Source organism: Schistocerca nitens, chromosome 8 (genome assembly GCF_023898315.1).
Source record: "Schistocerca nitens isolate TAMUIC-IGC-003100 chromosome 8, iqSchNite1.1, whole genome shotgun sequence".
NCBI lineage: Eukaryota > Metazoa > Arthropoda > Insecta > Orthoptera > Acrididae > Schistocerca > Schistocerca nitens.
Genome location: NC_064621.1, coordinates 510,824,871 through 510,847,012, shown reverse-complemented (window position 1 = coordinate 510,847,012; position 22,142 = coordinate 510,824,871). Strand labels below are relative to the sequence as shown.

The window sequence follows — 22,142 nt, the reverse complement described above, 5'->3', positions numbered from 1 at the left end:
ATTATTCTTGGTGTCCTCTTTTTGTGTGTTCAATGTCCCCTACTAGTACTACTTAGTAAGGGTCCACACACTTGAGCAGTATTCTAGGATGAAACTCACTAGTGTTTTTTATGATAAATTTGTTTGGAAGGCCATCTTCGGCAGTAGCTGTTATTCAACAAGTATGTTTTCCCCCTGTCCTCACCGCGTTGCATATTAAGCAAATTATTCCCCAGACAAGTTTCGCTGTATCGTTAAAGCATTGGTAGTAAACATTTTGCATACATTTTACCTTTTTAGATTTGTATTCCTAGAGTTAAAATAGTTTTGCTTACGAATGAAATGTTTCGTACACGTTACTTACGGTGTTTGGCCCCATTGCTAGGCGAGGAAAGCTCGATTTCACTTACACTATACCCTGTTTACGGGTTTTCAGATCCTCTTTTTTCCGTTCTCTCATCACTTTAGTTTCGTGAAACTTCCGACAAGTTGACGTTATAAAAATTCTACTGTAGCTATACTCATTACTATGTTGTGTTTGATTTGTTTTTCGTATAAGTTGTTTACAAAAATGGCACTGGTGCTATTTTAACAATAAATCGAAACCGTCAGGTGAATAACTTCCTTAATATGGTCTACGCTTAAGATTTATTTATGATTTTATTCCATTAGTAGATCGCTGATGCGACATCCATTTTGAGTAGCTTACATTGTTTATTTTACTTTTCTACATAACGGGAATTGTGTAGATTTGTCTGGTACGGCATTCTTGCCTAATGCAAAACTTATATACTCTTCTTTCCGGCGTAAGCGTAACCCAATGCAAGCATACCTCTCCACGCAGCTGCTGCATATTTACAAGTAGCTAAAAGTACAAATAAACCGCCACTACGAACAATCATGGACAAGGAGGTCGGATGATTTGAAATCTACTTCCTTCGAACACTTTTCCAGTCTTAATCACTGCATCTCCTCGTTGGGTGGAATCATCAATACGTGTCTTCTGCATTAGGTGGTCCAGAAACAGCCGTGGATATCTGTTCATTCGCTCTGGATAAAGCAATTTTACGTTAGTCTTCGTTGAATGTTGGCAGTTAACACAGTTACTATTAAGTGAATATAAATACTACATCCGACACATCTGCCTTTTATCCCTTCACTCATTACTTTTTATTTAAATTTACTTTTTATTGTGAAATCTACCAGTGAGAAAAAAGAACCACTGTCTGTGACTGAAATGTTTGTTTCATCAACAATTTTAATGATGTTAATACAACTTTGGATCGTAATATGTACATCATTTAGTTCTCAAGCGTATATTAACTACCAGGAGACTAACATAACTTTTAAATATTTTATGGAATAACAAGCAAGTTTTATTTCTGTAAAGAAGTGCGGCTTTCGTTTTGGGAGACCATTACCGATAGTCAAGTAAAGCTAAAAAAATCGATTTTCTAAGCAGTTGGCATCTTTCGTTTTGTTTTCCTGGTGAATTTGTTTTTTACGTTTCTTACTGACTGCGTTTACACAATTATTTCATTTCATTTGTATATGAGAAAAAATTTACACCAAGCAACTGCTAAATGTATTTATTTTTTATACAAAGTACATGCATTTAGTAGCTGCTTTTTCGTATAAAATGAAGGCTTCAGCTGCGGACACAGCACAGTCATCTGTAATGTGGAAAGTCCTCAAGGAATTCCATTTCATTTGCTTCCAGTGCTTTTGTTGCTCACAGTCAGCATCGTCCGATGGAATGGATAAAGATTCAAGCTGGTTGAAATTTTGTTTGGCCAGAACTTGTCTTAAGACTAATTGGAATGTATTCTCCTTTAGCAAGTACTGCTTAACATTATTTATCCAGGAAGTCTTTTTTCCGCGGCTGCGTTACCACTTTTAATTTTATAATACGCACTTAGAACTAAATCACCGATAACTCATTTTTCACAGAATGGAAATTTTGATGGCATCAAAACAGGGTTGAAATCAGGTTTCATTTAAATATTTATATTCTTCAGCCTTTCTTCTGAACGTACTTTTACAAAAGGTTGTGACAGTGAACACAAAAGGGAGGGAAGGTAGCCTACTTCATTTCGTATATTGATAACAGTCGCTTGACACAAGTTATATTTCTTCGCTTCTGTCTGACCAGTATGACATTTGAGATAATTTGCAGAAAGTGCAGAGTAATTACCTTCTTAAACGCGTATTGTGTTAAAGTTTTAGCAGTAAAAACATGAGTATAATTAGCCCTAAGAAATGAGAAAAAATTGGTTTTTATTGAAACGATTTGTGCGGAAATGACGAAGCTTCTCATCCGCAAACGAGAGCGAGTGAGAGAGAGAGAGGGGGGGGGGGGAGAGGGAGAGAGATAATTTCGTATTTGTTGCAGTAGATGAAGTCATCATTCAGTTGTTGTCGTCTCTGTGTACTTTCAAAATTATATTTCTTATACCGTATCGTCACTGTCGAACATAGTCAGTTGTCACACGATGGTCTAGTTATCTGAAAGTCTGCAGCATAATTTACTCTTTTTTTGTATTTTTAAATATGAAATTGTCTCATCAGGGATGCCTAGAAAAAATCCATTCGTCAATCGGTTTCAGTTATTCGTTATAGAATGCTTTCTTTACCATTCATGTGATTTCTGGATGCTTGTCATTTATACTGAAAAAAGTGTGGCACAGACCTGTAATATAGGTAGAGCAAGTCATTGACTTCACTCAGTATGCGCATGAAGAAATACGCGTCCTCGTGCACTAGGCTTCACATTTTTTGTCCCAGAATTAAGCGTCCAAAGGTTCTGACCAACGTTCCCTTGGCTACAAATGAAATGCCAGAATTGGAATTCCCCTCCAAAATGTTCGTAATGTGGATTCCCTCTGCTTCTGTAACCAGTTCGCCTAGTATTTGGCTGAAAGGTCCCTGCCTGTACAATGGGTCCTTACTCGAGCAGCCCGTTTCACCTTTAGTGGTGGGGAACGAAAAGTAATAATAATAAGAAAACACAGACCTGCAGCTCCTGAATCTTGTTGTGCTGCTGCTGCAGGAAGTGGTGGTGCTGGAAGCGGTGCAACTCCAGCTGCTTCTGCGTCTCCGCGCTGGCGAATGCCTGCAACAATAGAGTACACCACTAAGTCACAAGCTGATAACAACAAAGCGAAATTACATGTACTACGTATGCTGAAAGACTGATCGTTGTGTGTGAGACTTGCGGGACCGCTACATTTATCTCCATAATTAACATATCTGTTATCAAACTATGCGGACCAAGTATGGCTAGTCCTGTTTTCACCACTCAGATACAAAACTGTAAATCACCTCGCAGGGCACGCTAGTGAGATATACTTCCAATCCAGCTGCTTACTCGAACAGTTCATTTTCAAGAACCGATCCGTTACCGGATATTAGCGGTTCATTTGTCAGTTTTCTGTTTGTCCATCGACGTTCGAATAAAGATCTGCCTCAAACCCGCTTCTTAAATTCTTGGTCTAGAGGTTATATTACGTTGAAGTGTCAGCTGTAGGAACCTTTACCTCTTAGGATGCCGCATCGCATGACAGAATTATTGTTTTCCTTTCTTGGTATTATCTTCAATTTCTAACACTTTTTCAGTTTTCCTCAGTGTTTCGCACTTATCATCGTGGCCATTTAAGGAGATTCTTAGTATGTAAGTGTAAACCCACATATCAGAGGCCTTCAAGTGTTTCGTGGTCTTGCCCCGTTCAGTGTCTAACCGTATGTTTCTTACAGAAGGCCGTCAGTCATAGATTCCTCTGAGTGCTCATTTTGCTTTATAAGTACAGAACTGAATTTTAAATACTGCCCATTCAACGTGAAATTTAATTTCAATCTGACTGTCCCATTCTGAATTAAAAGAGGTTTCCAGGTGTCCCATTTTATCAGCTTTCTCATTTATAGAAAAGTCCAGCCAAAGTGTTTTCTGAATGCTATCCTTTTCTCTAAAAAACTATTAATTTTGATTTTTTATTTACTGATGGGTAAACCATGAGACTTGCTACTTTCAAATAGACTGTTTAGTACTTATTGAAGATCTAAAGACACGACAATGTCATCAACATATCTGATATTGTCAAAACGTTGAGACGGTCACGAATCTCTCTATTCTCTTCATGTTGTTTGAAGGACCACGTAGAGCAACAGAAGATCAAAGATCTTTATCTGCGTAAAGACAGAAACCAAGAAGGTAGACATCACGCTTCGTTGTCTCGAGCCAGAGATTATATCAGAACAATGACAAAAGGCAGTAACCAGTGCTGCAAATCGCAATCCATTTTAAATTGAAGAGAGGTTTCCTTTATAGTCTTTTCATTTGTGCACAGTCTGCTTAATGAGATTTCTGTGTGCTTTTCTTAGTTACCTAAACTTTTTGTGATAGTTTCCGTAATACAAGGAAAAAGAGATACGACTGTTTACTGCCACCTGTAGATAAATGTTAGAATTGTAAACGTCCAAAGCAACATCGACCGTTATAACGACGAAACTGTAATTTCTAGCTACCAGTTGTCATAACCTAATACTGAAAGGAGCAAAACAAAGAAAGTCGAATACTTACTACGAGACCAGTAAATTTTCATTCAATTGACTGCATCTGGGGTAATTAAATACCAGTCATTGTAATTCTCACTTATTTTTACAGCTGTAGATTTTGAAATTCTTCTACAACTTCGTCAATTATCGTTCAGTTTCCTTTTTTACTTAGCAATATTTATTCCGTTTTGGACTTGACCAAGTGTAATACATTTTCGTTGGCCTTACGAAAACGATTTTAGCTTGTTGATTAATTGACTGGCAAGTGTTACTACGCCATTATGAAGTTCATGTGTTACAGGAATTCACGTAACCAAGTGTGTTCCTTTAGTTTCCGTTTCGGGCATGGTTAAGAAATTCTGTCGTTGGTAGTTTACCAGTTGCCCTCCTAGTTTCTGTCCAACTCCAGCAAAATGTTTTGTTTCTGTTTCGCTGCGCTTAATATGTCGCCCTCCGGAACTAACTTCGGCAAGATTTGACTTCTTCTGTCTCGACCTGTATCTTCTTGCTGTTGCGCATATTTGCTGTTATGTATGAGAAAATAAAACTTGGACATTTCTCGTCACTGGTATGTCCAGCAGTCTCCAATTTTCACACTGATTGTCCTCCATCGAGACAACATCAAATCTGTTAGAAAGTGTTTATTTATTTCGAAATTGATTCTTACTTCATGTCTCTCACTATTGTTTAATCAGGTATTCGTTTCACTATGACCGGATGAGTCAAGTTCGATTGTGCCGCATCTGACCAATTCATGAATTTAATTTTGTTGTCTCCCTGTTTGTATGTTAGGAAGACAAATGTGCTGAAAAGCTTTAATAGCACGTGGATTCGTAATGACAGCACATAAAACATAAACAAAGTTTAAACACAGGTGTTCCCGGAAATCGTTGGCCTCGTTAGTGTTTACCCAAGATCCGAGCGTAAGAGAACATTCACGGACGTGTGCTGTGTATAGGAACACGTAATTTCTGAGAAGCAGCTATTATCAAGTTTTTTTGCATGCTGTAACAAGCACTAATTAGGTACCATTAAATAGTTATGTACGTGTACTGTTTACTCAAAGGTATTCACTGTAATCTCTTTTTAAGTAGGTGTGACTATAGCCTAATTACACAGAAAATCGGTCCGCTTCTCTTTTCTCTCCCTAGTACTGCATGCGTCCACTCGAATGTCGAACGAAAGTTGTCACTGTCCTGGAAGATTTATTTTAGTAAACTATGCTCTAAACTATTAATGCCGTTCATCAACTCCAGAATCCTTAAATGCGTGTAATTTATAAAGAAAAGAGCAAATAACGTGCGTTTTTAAAGCATCTCGTTTCCCCAGCTTTCAGTGTAAGATCTGTGGGCGTTTTGCTCAAGACTTTGCTAACAGAGTATTCTAATGAAGTCTAAACAAGTATACGTACAATAGTTTTCTGTGTTACAGTTTATTAGCAAGTGCATTTCAAAAGTGACCGATATAACATTAAAGAGAGGGAGAGAACTTGTCTGTTTCGTGAGGAAACATATTTACTTTCGTTAAGGTGCTTTACTGTTAGCCTCTTTTAAAGTACAAGCTTTGTAAGTATGTAAGAAGTATATGTACAATATATGAAGAACAGTTTTCCGTGTTACAGTTTATTAGCAAGTACATTTCAGATGTGACCGATATAACATTAAAGTGAGAGAGAACTTGTCTGTTTAGTGAGGAAACATATTTAATTTCGTTAAGGTGCTTTACTGTTAGCTTTTCGTAAAGTACAAGATTTTTTACAAGCCTAGCTATTTTAGCATTTTATCGTATAAGAAGATGTCGGATGAAGTGAGGCACGAGCACACGAGTTTCCCTCTCAGCGGGACTAATTTCATGAGGAACCACTAGATGGCAGGGTAGACTTTGCTCCTCGTGATCGTCATGGGAGAAACTGTTTCCCGCAAAGAATTTCTTTTAAATTCGATTTGTAAGACAAATTAGATGCATTTACTGAAACATAATTCAAGAACGTACATGTAATTTTGTCTCCACAGCCAATCAGTCCTGTTTTCGGGCTTACGATGTCCCATGACCTGAAACTCAAGTGCTAATTTCTGCACACTACTTTCCTGCAGTGAAAAGAGGTAAGTAACCTATTTTACTGCACGTAATTTTGTAGTAGTACCAAGAAAATCTTCAAATAACCAGCATTCGTTGGGTGTCACGTTGTTGGAACTCAGCATTTAAAGTATGGCAACAACAAAATATTTTAGTACATTTTATGATACCGAAATTGTGAAAACTGAAAAATATTTTCTGCTACGGATAGAATAAACTCCTGTACTTTTCTGGGGCAATAACAAATTCCAAAACAAGTGCGTTAGATTTAAAATTGTACCTCAGCAATGTATTATTTTGAATCTAAACTCGAGACTTTACAATGAGTGCAAACATGGAATAATCGAATATTTTGTAATTCGGCATTGCTGAAGTTTCCTGTGGAAATGCTTAAGAAATGTACACAGACAGCAAAAAAAACCCTACAGAATCTATTCTACTAAAAGCAGTACAAGTGTTTTGTACCATTCTTTTTGTTACGTGTGAAATTTGTGAAGTTTTGAATGCAAAAAAAAAAAAAAGCAATCGTTCTGTCTTAGGATGCACTATGTTTGCTCCAGCGTTTGCGCATTGTATGTGTAAATGTTCCGGAAAGGCTCGACAACACTATTTGAAGAATGCTCTTAGGCCTAAAAGTGAGATTGTTAGGATCGGATGCTTGCGAAGCCAGGGCTCGTTAACTGTACAGTTTGATAATAAATTATTAAACTAAAATAGTTAGGAGTTGTATACTGTTAGCCAACTCGATTTAACATCAAAAGGATTGTATAGAGTGAAGAAAATATCATGTTGACAATTCATCTTCATCATCATCTTCATCTTCATCTTCTTCTTCTTCTTCTTCTTCTTGGTGTTGGTCTCGTGATCACAGACTTCGCTCTGGTACTTGATTTGGGAAATTATTTATTGTAACTTTGTGGCTGGATGTCTGTCCCGCCTCTAAGTCGTTTAAAGGCATTTTGTTATTTATTCATATACTTCCATAACTCTTATGCTGGTTTAACCCTGCTGTTCTGTTCACTTTTACTTGACATATATACTGTTCGGGTCAATATGACCCGACATATCAAAATGCTTTAGAAACATAAATTTTGGTACAGTTTTAGCTATCGACATTGTTGTTCTATTCCAGTACCTTGTTAGTAATAATAATAATAATAATAATAATAATAATAATGGTAATAATAATAATAATAACAATGCATACAACTTTATTGAGGGATATTTTTCATTTAAATATGCACATAAATTTGAAACAACAGACAGTTTCCATTACAGGCATTCAACTTAGAAAGCACTACAGTTTTTCCATACTTCTATTCTTATTGTTGACAGTTTAGACGTAAGTATTGACATTTTCTAACAACAGACAGTTGTCATTACAGATATTCATCTTAGAGCACACTACAGTACAGAACACACTACAGTTTTTTTATTACATTCCAACATAGAAAGCACTACAACTTTAGAATCCTCTCTTCTTACTGATTGTAGTTTAGGCACAAGTATTCACATAAATTTGAAACAACAGAATTTTCAATACAATCATCTTATAAAATACTACAGTTCTTTTCTTACTGCTTGCACTGTGGACACAAGTAGGTTACATGTTTCTTGCAAATATGTTTACTACATTTTCCACACACCATGTTTGTTTTATTGTCATTACTTGATGGACAGAACTTACAGCGTGCACGTTTTGTAGATTTTCTTGTTGTTACCGATTCTGACACACCACCCACATCATTCGGGTTTTGGATGCTTGTGACCATTCTCAAAGAATCTTCTGTTCTTGGGAAATGCGTTCTTGATGCAATATGTTCTTTTATCAGTGACTTTCCAAGTTCCTCCAAGAATATTCTCCTTCTAGTCAATTTGCTTGCATTCCAATTAGGGTCAACCGAAATCCACAAAACGTATGCATTATAAGCAGAAACATCAAGAATATTGTAGAAAACTATCATTGGCCACCTATTACTTTTTCGTTTGCATGTATATGTACCTAATAACTGATCAAGCGTGTCTACAGCACCTTTGGTTGAATTATAGTCCAAAATCATTTTTGGCTTCTTATCAGCCCTGTCACTGATTTCCGCATCATGGTGGAGAGTGCTCATAAGTACAACATTCTTGTGTCTCTTAGGAATATAATTAACCACAGTAGTGTCATTTGTGAAGTAAAATGAAGAGCTGTGTACCTCCTTGTTGGTCATTTTGTGTGGAAGCTCCGGCTTATTTTTCCGTATAGTTCCCAACATAGTCAATTTCCTTTTCAGAAGCAGCTGCCCCAAATTGTACGACGTAAAAAAGTTGTCACACGTGATATTCTGACCACGTAACTCAGAAGTGAGATCAGATACCACCCTCATTCCCTGATTTCTTTCTGGTGCCGCTCCACTCACCTTTCCTGTATAAATTTGGGCTTTCAGTACGTATGAAGTTTTGCTGTCACACATGGTCCATATTTTGATCCCATATTTTGCCGGTTTACTTGGGATATACTGCTTGAATGGACAGCGACCTCTAAATGCTACTAACTGCTCGTCAACAGTAACATTTTCTCCTGGATTATACAGTTTAGGAAGGACCTCTACCCACTTCTCCCAAATACTACGAATTGCGGCAAGTTTGTCAGTACGTCGTCTTTCCTCTCTAGTAGATTTCTTGTCAAATCGCAGGACACGTGATATCTTACAGAATGTTTCATGAGACATGGTTGCTCGAAATATGTTTCGCCCAGTATCTTTATCCCACAAACTTTTTGTAGACTCCCCATGAGATCGATATACACCCGCTAGGAGTAAGAGTCCTAAGTATGCATGGAAAACAGAACCATCAATATCTGTCCACTGTTCACCATAAACTCGCTGCCCTTCAATATTTGTCATCTCTATTATTTCATTTTGAAGCGCTGTGTGAAATACTGCTTCAAATGAACATTTTACATCAGATATTCTGCTGACTGCATACCTGGTAACTCCTGGGGTACTCTTGATGATGTTCGAAGCTGGTAGGCGACCATGTTGTGCTGGTGGATGCAACTGCCATTCTATATTCCCATTTTTAGAAAGAAAAGTCTCTACACTATTTTGTATGGGCTGTGGACTGTCGTAACTGTCATCGGAACACTCGCTTTCAGATGCATTGCTGATGTGATCTTCAAACTCAGAAAGTGATCCTTCATCTGGTGAGGCATTTACTATTTCTTCCAACTCACGATCATTCAATGGTCTCATCGCCATGGTGTCACAAGTCAAACTGGGCAGAAACAAAGCATTCCAATTATTGAGAACTGCCAATTATTATTTCCTGGGGAAAGCAACAAACAAGCCCATTGTTGTGAACGCATGGAGCTTTAGGTGATTGTTGAGAGTAAGTTGGAATGATGCAGTCACTATTCCCACACAACACAACAAAAATAATTTTCGCCATTTCCAGATTTTAGAAATAAATACGAGTTACACTAAACATATTTGTGTCGGGTCATTATGACCCGAACATTACATATGCAACTATTACAGTTGAAGCCCAAACTTCTTAAACTTTTTTAAAACCTTTTAAAACACATGCTGCTCATCCATTTTCAGACAAAGTCACAAAGTTTCATAAATATATATTGGTATTTACATAATGTAAAATAACGTTCATATTCGTTTCGGGTCATATAGACCCGAACAGAACAGCAGGGTTAAATAACTATATTCTTGGTGATGTGCAAACTATTAACAGGAAATTTATTGAACCTTTAAAGACAGGTAGCCTGTGTCCGTGAATCCAGCTTTAAGAGAAACGGGGAGTAAACGTGTCAAAAAAATGGTTCAAATGGCTCTAAGCACTATGGGACTTAATATCTGAGGTCATCACTCCCCTCGACGTAGAACTATTTAAACCTAACTAACCTAAGGACATCACACATATCCATGCCCAGGGCAAGATTCGAACCTGCGACCGTAGTGGCCGCGCGGTTCCGGACTGAAGCGCCTAGAGCCGCTCGGTCACAGCGGCCGGCCGTAAACATGTCAGCAGGCCCCACTGTTCGTACACCAAGTAATCTTATTAATTTTCGTTCATTTATTAGTGACACTGTTGTGTCAGTATTGTTTACATTTATGTACACACAACTGCATTACACTCAACATCTCTTATTTAACGATGTCAAAATGTGTCACACTAAAAGCTATAGATAAGTACCATTTAGTACTACTCTTTGTGACAGTTAAATTATTTTCGTATCCACAGTGCTCTGTTCTCTTAAACAATCGAGTTTAAATATTCTAAAAGGACACGTCTGAGCATGACAAACACACAGAGCCATCACTTGACAATGCAGAGGTGTATATTAACTTTACCGCTCTGAATACTAATTCGACAAGACGCCTTCCCTTGTGAGAACTATCTAAGTAATGCTTCCTGTATAAAACTTTTAGTTGCCTTCTCATTTTTCTTCAGGAAGTGTTTCGAATCAAGTTTTACTGATGCGACTTGCTATATAGCGGAGGAAACCGCCATTAACATAAGATATATTATAAAACTATTATTTTCTCTTTGATGAATGTGTAAAAATGTCCCACCTTCAATGGAATTTTCACTGAAGAAACATATTTTTATTACCGAAATTTATTCGAACAAACTAGTTTCGGCCTAGGCGCTTGTGTACAGTAGCTTACATTGAAGTATATATATATCGATAAATAGTGTCAAATGCGTGTATCAATAGTTTTCAGTGGTACGCGTTTGAACTGTCATGATCGACAATAAAATTACAAACATTTACAAATTATGTGCAATTGTGATCTGTTTCGTGTGTTGTCGACACAGCAGGCAGGCCGTATACTCCACTTCTAACGCGGGAAACGTGGCCTTCAGTTTCCCCTTTGCCTTGCGCTTCATTACGTTATACGCTATAGGCCTACATACTTCGTTAGTTGCAGCCCGGTGTCTTTGTTATAAGCACATAACAGAAGTCAGTCCAGCTCTGAGATGTGTTTTGTCATCCGAAATTATTCCACTCAAATTTTTGAGGAAATTTCGTAGAACAGTACTGTTTGTTCGCCCGCAAGTAACATCTTTTCTGAAGATATGTACCTTAGCGTCTAGCGAGTCCCAGAATGATCCAAACTTTGTGAACGCAACAAAAGATTTCAGAGTTTCTACACGAAACCCACATACTGAACAACGCACTCTGGCGAAATTAGCTGTTAGTAAGCACTTTATAGACACGGCTTATTTGTGGAAAGAGGAGCTTAAAAAGAAAAATACACACAAGAAATTGCAAAGGCAATGAGACAACGCCTCACAGACGTGGAAAAAAAGTATTCAAGAGGAAAACGAAAGGGCAGTGGGAGTTGTATAGGAATACCATTTGCCTTCTTACAAGGTTTTGGAGGAAAAAAACTCTTTGGAATACAAGGAAAGTGGAAGATTCTTTATGAGTTAGCAAAGAGGGATAAGTGTAACGGAGCTGACATCGTCTACACAGTAAAAGTCGATTTCTCTGCATTTCAAAGCTACAAGAAATTACAGTGTCTTAGAGGAGGCTGCGCCCATGTTGGCCAGTTTAGTTCTCATTCATTAGTTCGTTCCTCAGGTGAAAAGAAATAGAAAACAGCCAAAATATAAAACAGACTAATGTGCAAGTTATTAATGAGAATAAAATTTGAGGAATGGCAACTTTAGAAACTATCTTTGAGGCTGACAACTCATTGAAGGTAAGCCAAAAGTTAAAGGCTTTTCTGGATACTTAACATGGAAAGGTTTTAAGACAGTTTGTTGAGAGCATATAGGTGTTTTATCTGTGCAACTGTTGACCGGCATCAATAATGGCTACAGAATCCATAGTTGGGAAGTGTGGTAGATACAAAGGACTAAAGGAACTCTTTTTCAGGCGGATTATGCATTTGATTTTGTGAGGAGGTAACAATACGCTTAGGTGACAGTCTTCGCTCTCACAGTTAGTACAGGCGTTGGGCAAAGATATGGAAACACCAAAAACCCAACACATTACCATGCCTGATACGATGTATGGTTTTCAAGGCAGTCTTATAATATTCTTCCTGCAAAATAGGGCCTTGTTCAGGTAACAATGATGGAGATGGGTAACGATCACCAAAGCAGACCATAAACACTCAATGATATTGAGATCTGATGACTGTCGTGGCCAGAGATGCGACAATTCATCCTCGAGCTCACAAAACCAGTCCTAGACTATGCAAGATGTGTGAACAGCGGTCCAGTCTTCCTGGAACACAGCATCACCATTGAGAAACAAACATTGTACCATGGGAAGGACTTGATCAGCGAAAATGGTCACATAATCCTTGGTAGAAATGCGATTTTGCAGAGTAACCATGGCGTCCATGGAATACCACTCACTATACGGCTGTCCAAATCATCACCTAACCCCCTCCATGTTTCACGCTTGTGTCGTAAACTCGTCCAGAAGTTGCAAACGGTGTGAAAAAAGACTCATCTGGCCAAATGACTTTTCTTGCATACCTCAGTAGTCCATGTTTTATGGCTTCGGCGCCAAGTTTTCCTCATACGAACATTTGCATCGATGAAGAGTAGTTTTCGAATTCCAGCTTGCTCCGCAATTCTCTGCTTGTGGGCTCCCTTCGTTTTGTTTTGTTGCTGTTAGGGTTCGAGAGTGCGATATTCAGTACTGCGACGACTTCTGCAGTTATCTCCCCCTTACTTTTCGTCATAATCCTCTTCAATGACCATCTGTCACGATCACTCACACGGTTTCTCCCGCTTTTCATGTGTGCGGTATAAATCTTCGATACGGTGCCTCTTGAAACACCAAACATTTCGAGTGCCTTGGTTACGGAAGTACCCACCGGATAAGCACTAACAATTGGGCTGCTTTAGAATGCACTGAGCTCCGACATAACGCACTCACAACTACACGGAACACTGCTCTGATCACGACTGACCCTTGAAACATGTTAAGGACATTGCACAGTCGCTGTTCGTAGTTAAATACAACAGGGCAAGCTGCCGTTTTCTCTAGCATCTGCATTTATGTTCAAGCATGCATTTCTCTCGGTGTTTCGAAATTTCTGTCCAACCCCTGTACGTTTCCTGACAACTTACGAGAAATGTTTCAGTGCAAACATCATGTCACTGTAATCACCTTCTAAAGAAGTCTCGAAAGTTCGTAAAAGTGCACCATTCCGAAGTTGCTTCATCATCTCAGTGCATAAACAATGGAACGAGTAATAGCTCACATTAAGGAGAGCACCTGTCAAATCTAGTTAGTTTTGCAGCACGAACCGCTGCGAGACGTGCAGGAAGTTAATGAGGTTCTGGAAGGTACTAACGGGGATGTGGAGGCACGCTGACTTCAGTGACTCCATTGCCGCGGCCAGCTGCGCTAGATTTCTCAGCTGAGGATCCACGGCATGAACAGTCCGATCGAGGGGGGTCCCACAGACTCCCGATTGGGTTTGAATCCGGGCAGTTCACTGGCCAGGCCAGTACGGTAAACTCGTCTTGGTGCTCTTCGAACTATGCACTGCGACACGTTGCATTGTCCCGCTAGCAGATGCCATTGTGCCGAAGAAAACCAGACTGCATATATCCACAAGGATAGATTCAAACTTGTGTTTCTCCATTGTGACTTTAGAATGATGAGGTCACCTAGAGAATGTTCATGGAAACATTCCCCAGACCATAACGCTCCCTCCTCTGGCCTAGATCCTTCCGACGATTGTTGCCTGGTGTTTGTTTTCAGACGTTTACCTCCGTACACACCAACGGCCATCTGTAATTTGAAAAGGCCACCTGTCACCACTCAGTGGACGTCCAGTTGTGGTAATGCAGGGCAAATTCCATCCTTCGTCGTTGATGAGCAGCATGCACAGTATATTTTAATTCTCATGGAACAGTTTACAGCCTTAGCCGTTTCCGGAATACTTCCATCCTTGGTTCGAAAGCCAATGATCGTGTCCTTTTGGACGTCGCATAACAAGCTCCGTTTCAGCATTGCGACAACGACTGCACCGTTTGCCGCATCCCCCCTTTCCCACACGTTTTATACACCCTCCACTGCCACCTGCCGTCTGTGACGGGTTGCTGCATATCGACGTCGAACATAGGCGGTGATCACATTAATGTGTACCTAGCGAGAGCCTTGCTTCGTCTGGCCAGCTTGGCTCCATAACCCACTCCCCTTCCATTAAATTTTCACCAAAGTCCTAACTAAGTCCTCGACCCCAGCCAGCTCCCTAATCCATTTGCTCGCATTTCAGTCCCTCCTAGTACGAGGGCAGTTCAATAAGTAATGCAACACATTTTTTTTTCTCGGCCAATTTTGGTTGAAAATACCGGAAATTTCTTGTGGAATATTTTCAAACATTCCCGCTTCGTCTCGTATAGTTTCATTGACTTCCGACAGGTGGCAGCGCTGTACGGAGCTGTTAAAATGGCGTCTGTAACGGATGTGCATTGCAAACAACGGGCAGTGATCGAGTTTCTTTTGGCGGAAAACCAGGGCATCTCAGATATTCATAGGCGCTTGCAGAATGTCTACGGTGATCTGGCAGTGGACAAAAGCACGGTGAGTCGTTGGGCAAAGCGTGTGTCATCATCGCCGCAAGGTCAAGCAAGACTGTCTGATCTCCCGCGTGCGGGCCGGCCGTGCACAGCTGTGACTCCTGCAATGGCGGAGCGTGCGAACACACTCGTTCGAGATGATCGACGGATCACCATCAAACAACTCAGTGCTCAACTTGACATCTCTGTTGGTAGTGCTGTCACAATTGTTCACCAGTTGGGATATTCAAAGGTTTGTTCCCGCTGGGTCCCTCGTTGTCTAACCGAACACCATAAAGAGCAAAGGAGAACCATCTGTGCGGAATTGCTTGCTCGTCATGTGGCTGAGGGTGACAATTTCTTGTCAAAGATTGTTACAGACGATGAAACATGGGTTCATCACTTCGAACCTGAAACAAAACGGCAATCAATGGAGTGGCGCCACACCCACTCCCCTACCAAGAAAAAGTTTAAAGCCATACCCTCAGCCGGTAAAGTCATGGTTACAGTCTTCTGGGATGCTGAAGGGGTTATTCTGTTCGATGTCCTTCCCCATGGTCACACAATCAACTCTGAAGTGTATTGTGCTACTCTTCAGAAATTGAAGAAACGACTTCAGCGTCTTCGTAGGCACAAAAATCTGAACGAACTTCTCCTTCTTCATGACAACGCAAGACCTCACACAAGTCTTCGCACCCGAGAGGAGCTCACAAAACTTCAGTGGACTGTTCTTCCTCATGCACCCTACAGCCCCGATCTCGCACCGTCGGATTTCCATATGTTTGGCCCAATGAAGGACGCAATCCGTGGGAGGCACTACGCGGATGATGAAGAAGTTATTGATGCAGTACGACGTTGGCTCCGACATCGACCAGTGGAATGGTACCGTGCAGGCATACAGGCCCTCATTTCAAGGTGGCGTAAGGCCGTAGCATTGAATGGAGATTACGTTGAAAAATAGTGTTGTGTAGCTAAAAGACTGGGGAATAACCTGGTGTATTTCAATGCTGAATAAAACAACCCCTGTTTCAGAAAAAAAAATGTGTTGCATTACTTATTGAACTGCCCTCGTAATTCCCAGCATGCTTTTCCCTATTGCTCTCTGAGCAACCATCAGTTAATTAATAGTTTCCGCATGAGAAGTACGTGTCTCATTATCGTAAGTAAAACTGGTAATAGATCGATTGTAAACTTTTCATTTCAAACTTATCGGAAACTTAGTTTCCGAACACCTATTTCAAATGGTTCAAATGGCTCTGAACACTATGAGACTTAACATCTGAGGTCATCAGTCCCCTAGAACTTAGAACTACTTAAACCTAACTAACCTAAGGACATCACACACATCCATGTCCGAGGCAGGATTCGAACCTGCGACCGTAGCGGTCGCGCGGATCCAGACAAGCGCCTAGAACCACTAGGCCACAGCGGCCGGCTAAGCACCTATTTAATTTAACAAATGCACTCCAGGCCAATATTAATCTACTGATTATTTCTTGTGCTGCCCATACAATCACTGTCTTCAGCTATGATGTATACAAGATTCATAAACGTCACTGGTAAACGTGCGAATTTGTTTTTAATATGTTCATTGTGCTTTTTTAGTCTTATTATAATTTATTGTGAGGCCACTTTTTAAAACATTCTCTATTAATTTCATCCATTTCTTGTTGAAGTTTATCTGCACCAGAGACAAACAGTGCAGTTTCATCAGCAAAACGAATATGGTTAAGTTACTTTATATTAACACGTATTCATTCTTTGTTTTCCTAAATTAAGGCTCTGATAACTTGCTCTAGGAAAGATGGGAATAGCTTTGGATACATCGAATTCCCTTGCCTAACACGCCTTGCAATTCACTATTTCCTAGCATCCCGAGGAAGTCTGATCGAAGCTGTAGCATTGACGTACACTATATATTCTTTAGTTTACTAACGTTAGTTGGATCAGTGCATTGATTCTCAAGGGCTCTATGGCCGTTTGGACGGTAGTGCATCTGAATCAAACGCTACCTTAAAATCTATGTTTCTTAGACAAAATGGTAACTATTATTATATGTGTGGCCTCTGTTCTTTCGCACATGTCCAAACGAACCGACACGACACATATGAGAGTAATATATAGGCTCTGGCAGCATTTCATGATATGTTCAGTGTGGATGCATCCTAGGTCCCACATCTTGTGGGAATCATGCGAGATGCTGCGAGCATTGGGGATAATGGAAAGTTGGGGGGGGGGGGGGGGGGGGGACGCTATGGAAGTAGTGTGCGACAGTTTGGAAATTTGGGTTGGACAGGAATCGTCCTCGAATAGCCGAAACGTTTCAGGCCGGCCGCTTGCGTGAAGCAGGAAATTCAGGTTCGAGTCCCAGCACGGCACAAATTTTCAGTTGTCACCATTAATTATTTACATGCCTTCATGCAGCTGACATTGGTATTTATCATTCATCATGTAAAGTGGTAATTCTTCATCTGCATTTAAACGCTATGCCACCTTACGATGTGTGGTGGAAGATACGTTTATCTGTCAGAACACTATGACAAACGACCTACTATCGCTATAAACCCGTCCAGGCGATAGCAGCGTCACCTGGCGAGGAATGACTGCTGGTCAGACATACACTTGGTGCATGTAGTTTCAGTGAGCGTGCTGTCCGTGTGTAGAATGGGGAAGGCGCGCGATGTATCTGAGTTTGAACGAGGGCAGATTGTGATGGCCCGGAGGCTCGGTACGAGCATTTCGGAAACTCCACGGCTTGTCGGGTGTTCGAGGAGTGCTGTAGCGCGTGTGTTCAACACGTGGCGAAACGAGGATGAAACCACGTCCAGATGTGGGGTTTGGCGGCCACCCCTCATTACAGATGTCGGACCTTGTAAGCTGGGCAGACAGATAAAACAAAACAAGTGGCGAACTGTGGCGGAACTAAAATCAGACTTTGACGCTGGGCAGAGTCAAGTGTGTCTGGACACAGAACGCACCGAACACACCTAACGATGGACCTCCGCAGCCGATGACCCATGCATGTGACACCTCGACATCGGCAACTACGACTAGAATGGGCACGTGACGATCGGCACTGGACGCTGACGCAGTGGCAGAGTGTTGCATGGTCTGATGAATCCCGATACCTTCTTCATCAGGCCGATGGAAGGGTGCTAATCCGTCGTCTTCCAGGGGAACAGCTCCTTTATACCTGTACTTCGGGACGAAGGCAAGCTGGCGGCGGTTCCATTATGCACTGGGCAACTTTCACGTGGGTATCCATGGAGCTCGTGCAAGGCACCATGACGGCCAAGTAGTATCGTACACTGGTTACGGACCACGTACACCCCTTCACGACGATCGTGTTTCCAGATGGCAGTGTCATTTTTCAACAAGATTATGCGCCAAGTCCAGGAGTTTAACGGAGTGGTTCGAGAAATGCAATGACGAGTTCCAATTGATATGCTGACGCCCCCAACTCGCCCGATCTGAACCCAATCGCGTATATCCGGGATGTGATTGAAAATGGCGTCAGTGCTCGTGCCGGCCCCCCCCCCCCCCCGTTTTCGGAATTTACGGGAAAGAGGTGACTTGTGTGTGCAGATGTGGTGCCAATTTCCACCAGCGACCTACAGAGGCCTCATTTCATCAATGCCACGACCCATCGCCGCTGTTGTCCGTGCCAAAAGTGGACATACCAGCTATTAGGTAGGTGGTCATAATGTCTTAGCCGACCATTGTATTTTTGGTACCACTATAATTTCCCCATTTTTCAGTTTTGTTCACGAATGAAACTGTTCTCTAATTTTTTTTATATTTCCGTTGGTGTAATCATTAAATTTTAAGTACCAACTCGAAAAAATAAAGTTACATAACTACTCTTTTTGTTTCTCTGCAGGCACATGTCTGCTACCCTGGTACACACTGAAATCTCCGCACAACAGTACCGTAGCACGCCGCTAGAGGAGCCAAAACAAAACGGTGGCGATCATCTTCAGTTTATCAATGGGCTGTGTTGTTTCGGCTCCTCTGGCGGCGTGCTACGGCACTGTGACATCAGGATTTACAGGGCTATTACAAATGATTGAAGCGATTTCATAAATTCACTGTAGCTCCATTCATTGACATATGGTCACGACACACTACAGATACGTAGAAAAACTCATAAAGTTTTGTTCGGCTGAAGCCGCACTTCAGGTTTCTGCCGCCAGAGCGCTCGAGAGCGCAGTGAGACAAAATGGCGACAGGAGCCGAGAAAGCGTATGTCGTGCTTGAAATGCACTCACATCAGTCAGTCATAACAGTGCAACGACACTGCAGGACGAAGTTCAACAAAGATCCACCAACTGCTAACTCCGTTCGGCGATGGTATGCACAGTTTAAAGCTTCTGGATGCCTCTGTAAGGGGAAATCAACGGGTCGGCCTGCAGTGAGCGCCGAGTGTAGGAGGAACTTGATTATCGGCTTTATGTCTGCCGAATCACTAAAGGGGCACATATCGAACATTTGTGAATGCCTAAAAAAACTTTTTGAGTTTTTGTATGTGTGTGCAAAGCATTGTGAAAATATCTCAAATAATAAAGTTATTGTAGGGCTGTGAAATAGCTTCAATCATTTGTAATAACCCTGTAAATGTGTACTAGACTGCATACATGTGCATGCAGACGAATGAAAAAAAATAGTTACGTAAATATATCATTTTAAGGTGTTAATTAAAGCTTTATGACTACCTCTAAATGAGAGAAAGTAATATACGTGCTGCCTGGCTGTTCTTGGGACGTAAGCTCTGGAAATTTGACTCTTATTGCTCCGTTCTTTAATTTCATTGATAGTTTACAGTGGTACAATGTGTGCTATATTACTTCTACCGCCAGCATGTTACTTCTTCAGATTAGCTTCTGTTTTCTCTATGCGGATGGGGAGAGTTCTAGTGAACATTTAGTACATTAGAGAGAGGAGGCTGACAGGGCCATAGTTTTTATAAGTCATTCATCGTACTGAGTAGAGAGTTTGATAATGCTGTTCAGAATGCTTCAGCAATTACCTGAGGAGGAGTAGTTTGCTGTACGCAGCTGATGGGAGAGGAGCAGTGGATGGAGCTGAGGGCGGTTGTGGGCCGAAGCTAAGGCGAAGGCAGAGGCAGAGAAAATGCAGTTTTTCGGCCGCACACCCACTCGCCGGCTCTAAATATACAGCGCGCGGGCAGCGGTCCAGGGCGGCGGCCCATTCAGCAGCTCCGGGCTCCACCTGCCACTGCTGCCGCTGGGACCGGGATCGGCGACAGCTGCGACCCCCTCTCCCCCTCCATGTGCTGCCGACAGCGCCGCACCTCGCCGCAAGGACGCCCCGCTACGCTCTCGCTACCTCTCTTACCGACCCCGATCTCTTGGCCGTGGCCTTGATCTCCCGAAAATAGCCGCCCCTGTTCGTGTTTTCCTCAGCTTCTGGTGCGCATCGTTTCCTGTGCCTCAGGCGGAACACACTATTCAGACTCTAGTGAAGAGATGCAGTGTTTAAAATACTATACTCATATTCGGGAGGTTCGAGGTTCAAAACCCCGTATATTCTGTTCCGATCTTGGTTTTCGTCGATTTATCTTGACAGCTCGAAGTGAATTTTAGGTTGTAAGAATGCAGAGTTTCGTGGCAGTAACATTGAATAAAATGCTCTCAGACTACCAACCGCGTCAAGTGCTTCAGATGTCACGAGCTTTCGGCCAGGTACTTCCTGGCTGTAGTTAAGTGGAATGACTGCTCATAGGCTGCTGGTACGCTCTCATACACTGAGGTGACAAAAGCGGTATGCACATATACAGATGGCTATAGTATCGCGTACGCAAGTTATAAAAGGGCAGTGCATTGGCGGAGCTGTCATTTGTACTCGAGTGATTCATGTGAAAAGGTTTCTGATGTGATAATGGGCGCATAACAGGAAATAACAGACTTTACGCGGGATGATAGTTGGAGCTAGACGTATGGGAAATTCCATTTTAGAAAATCTTTAGGGAATTTAGCATTCCGAGGTCCACTGCGTCGATAATGTGCCGAGAATACCACATCTCAGGCCTTTCACCACGGACAACGCTGTGGCCGACGGCCGTTACTTAACGACCGAGAGCAGGGTTGATTGCGTAGAGTTGTCATTGCTAACAAAGAGACAAGCAATAGTAGTTAAAATATCTGCAGAAATCAATGTGGAACGAACGACGAACGTATCCGTAGGACAGTGCGGCGAAACATGGCGTTAATGGGCTATGGCAGTAGACGACCGACGCGAGTGCCTCGGCTAACAGCAGCACATCGTCTGCAGAGCCTATCGTGACCATATTGGTTGGACCGTAGACGACTGGAAAGTAGTGGCCTTGTCGGATGAGTCCTTATTTCAGCTGATGGTAGGGTTCCTATGTGACGAAGTCCCCACGAAGCCATGGACCCAACTTGTCAACAAGGCACTGTTCAAGCCGGATGGTAACTCCATAATGGTGTGAACTGTGTTTACATGAAATTGAGTGGGTCCTCTGGTCCAACTGAACCATTGATTGACTGGAAATGGTTATGTTCGGCAACTTGGAGACCATTTGCAGCAGTTCGTGGACTTCATGTTCCCAAACAACGATGGAATTTTTGTGGATGACAATATGCCATGTCACCGGACCATATCTGTTTGAAGAACATTTTGGGTATTTCGAGTGAATGATGTGGCCTCCCAGATCGCCCGACATGAATCCCATCGAACGCGTATGGGTCGTAACCGATAGGTCAATTCGTGCAGAAAATCCTGCTCCGGCAACACTTCTGCAATTATGAAAGACTGTAGAAGCAGCATGGTTCAGTAATTCTTCAGGGGGCGGGGGTATCTCATGACTTTCATCACGTCACCTGCCGGCTGTAACATAACTGGTGCCCACGGTTCGACCTATGTGGCCATATGTTGACCCTACGTTCGTTGTCCCTACTTCAACCTTACGATGGCTGGATGGCACTCCGCGCTGAGCTGTGGCCCACCGTCTTTGTTGTGGG

At 41.7% G+C, this 22,142-nt stretch overlaps 1 protein-coding gene across 4 annotated transcripts in view; it reads right to left on the bottom strand.

Moving 5' to 3' along the window:
• The window catches only part of LOC126198762 (transcription factor Sox-5-like), a 1,065,309-nt gene that overhangs the window by 39,846 nt on the left and 1,003,321 nt on the right, over positions 1–22,142 (bottom strand). For all 4 annotated transcript variants that reach the window (XM_049935319.1, XM_049935318.1, XM_049935320.1 and 1 more), the window contains one exon: positions 2,993–3,091. In XM_049935319.1, the coding sequence (XP_049791276.1) occupies positions 2,993–3,091 (99 nt within the window). The remainder of the gene's footprint in view (positions 1–2,992; positions 3,092–22,142) is intronic.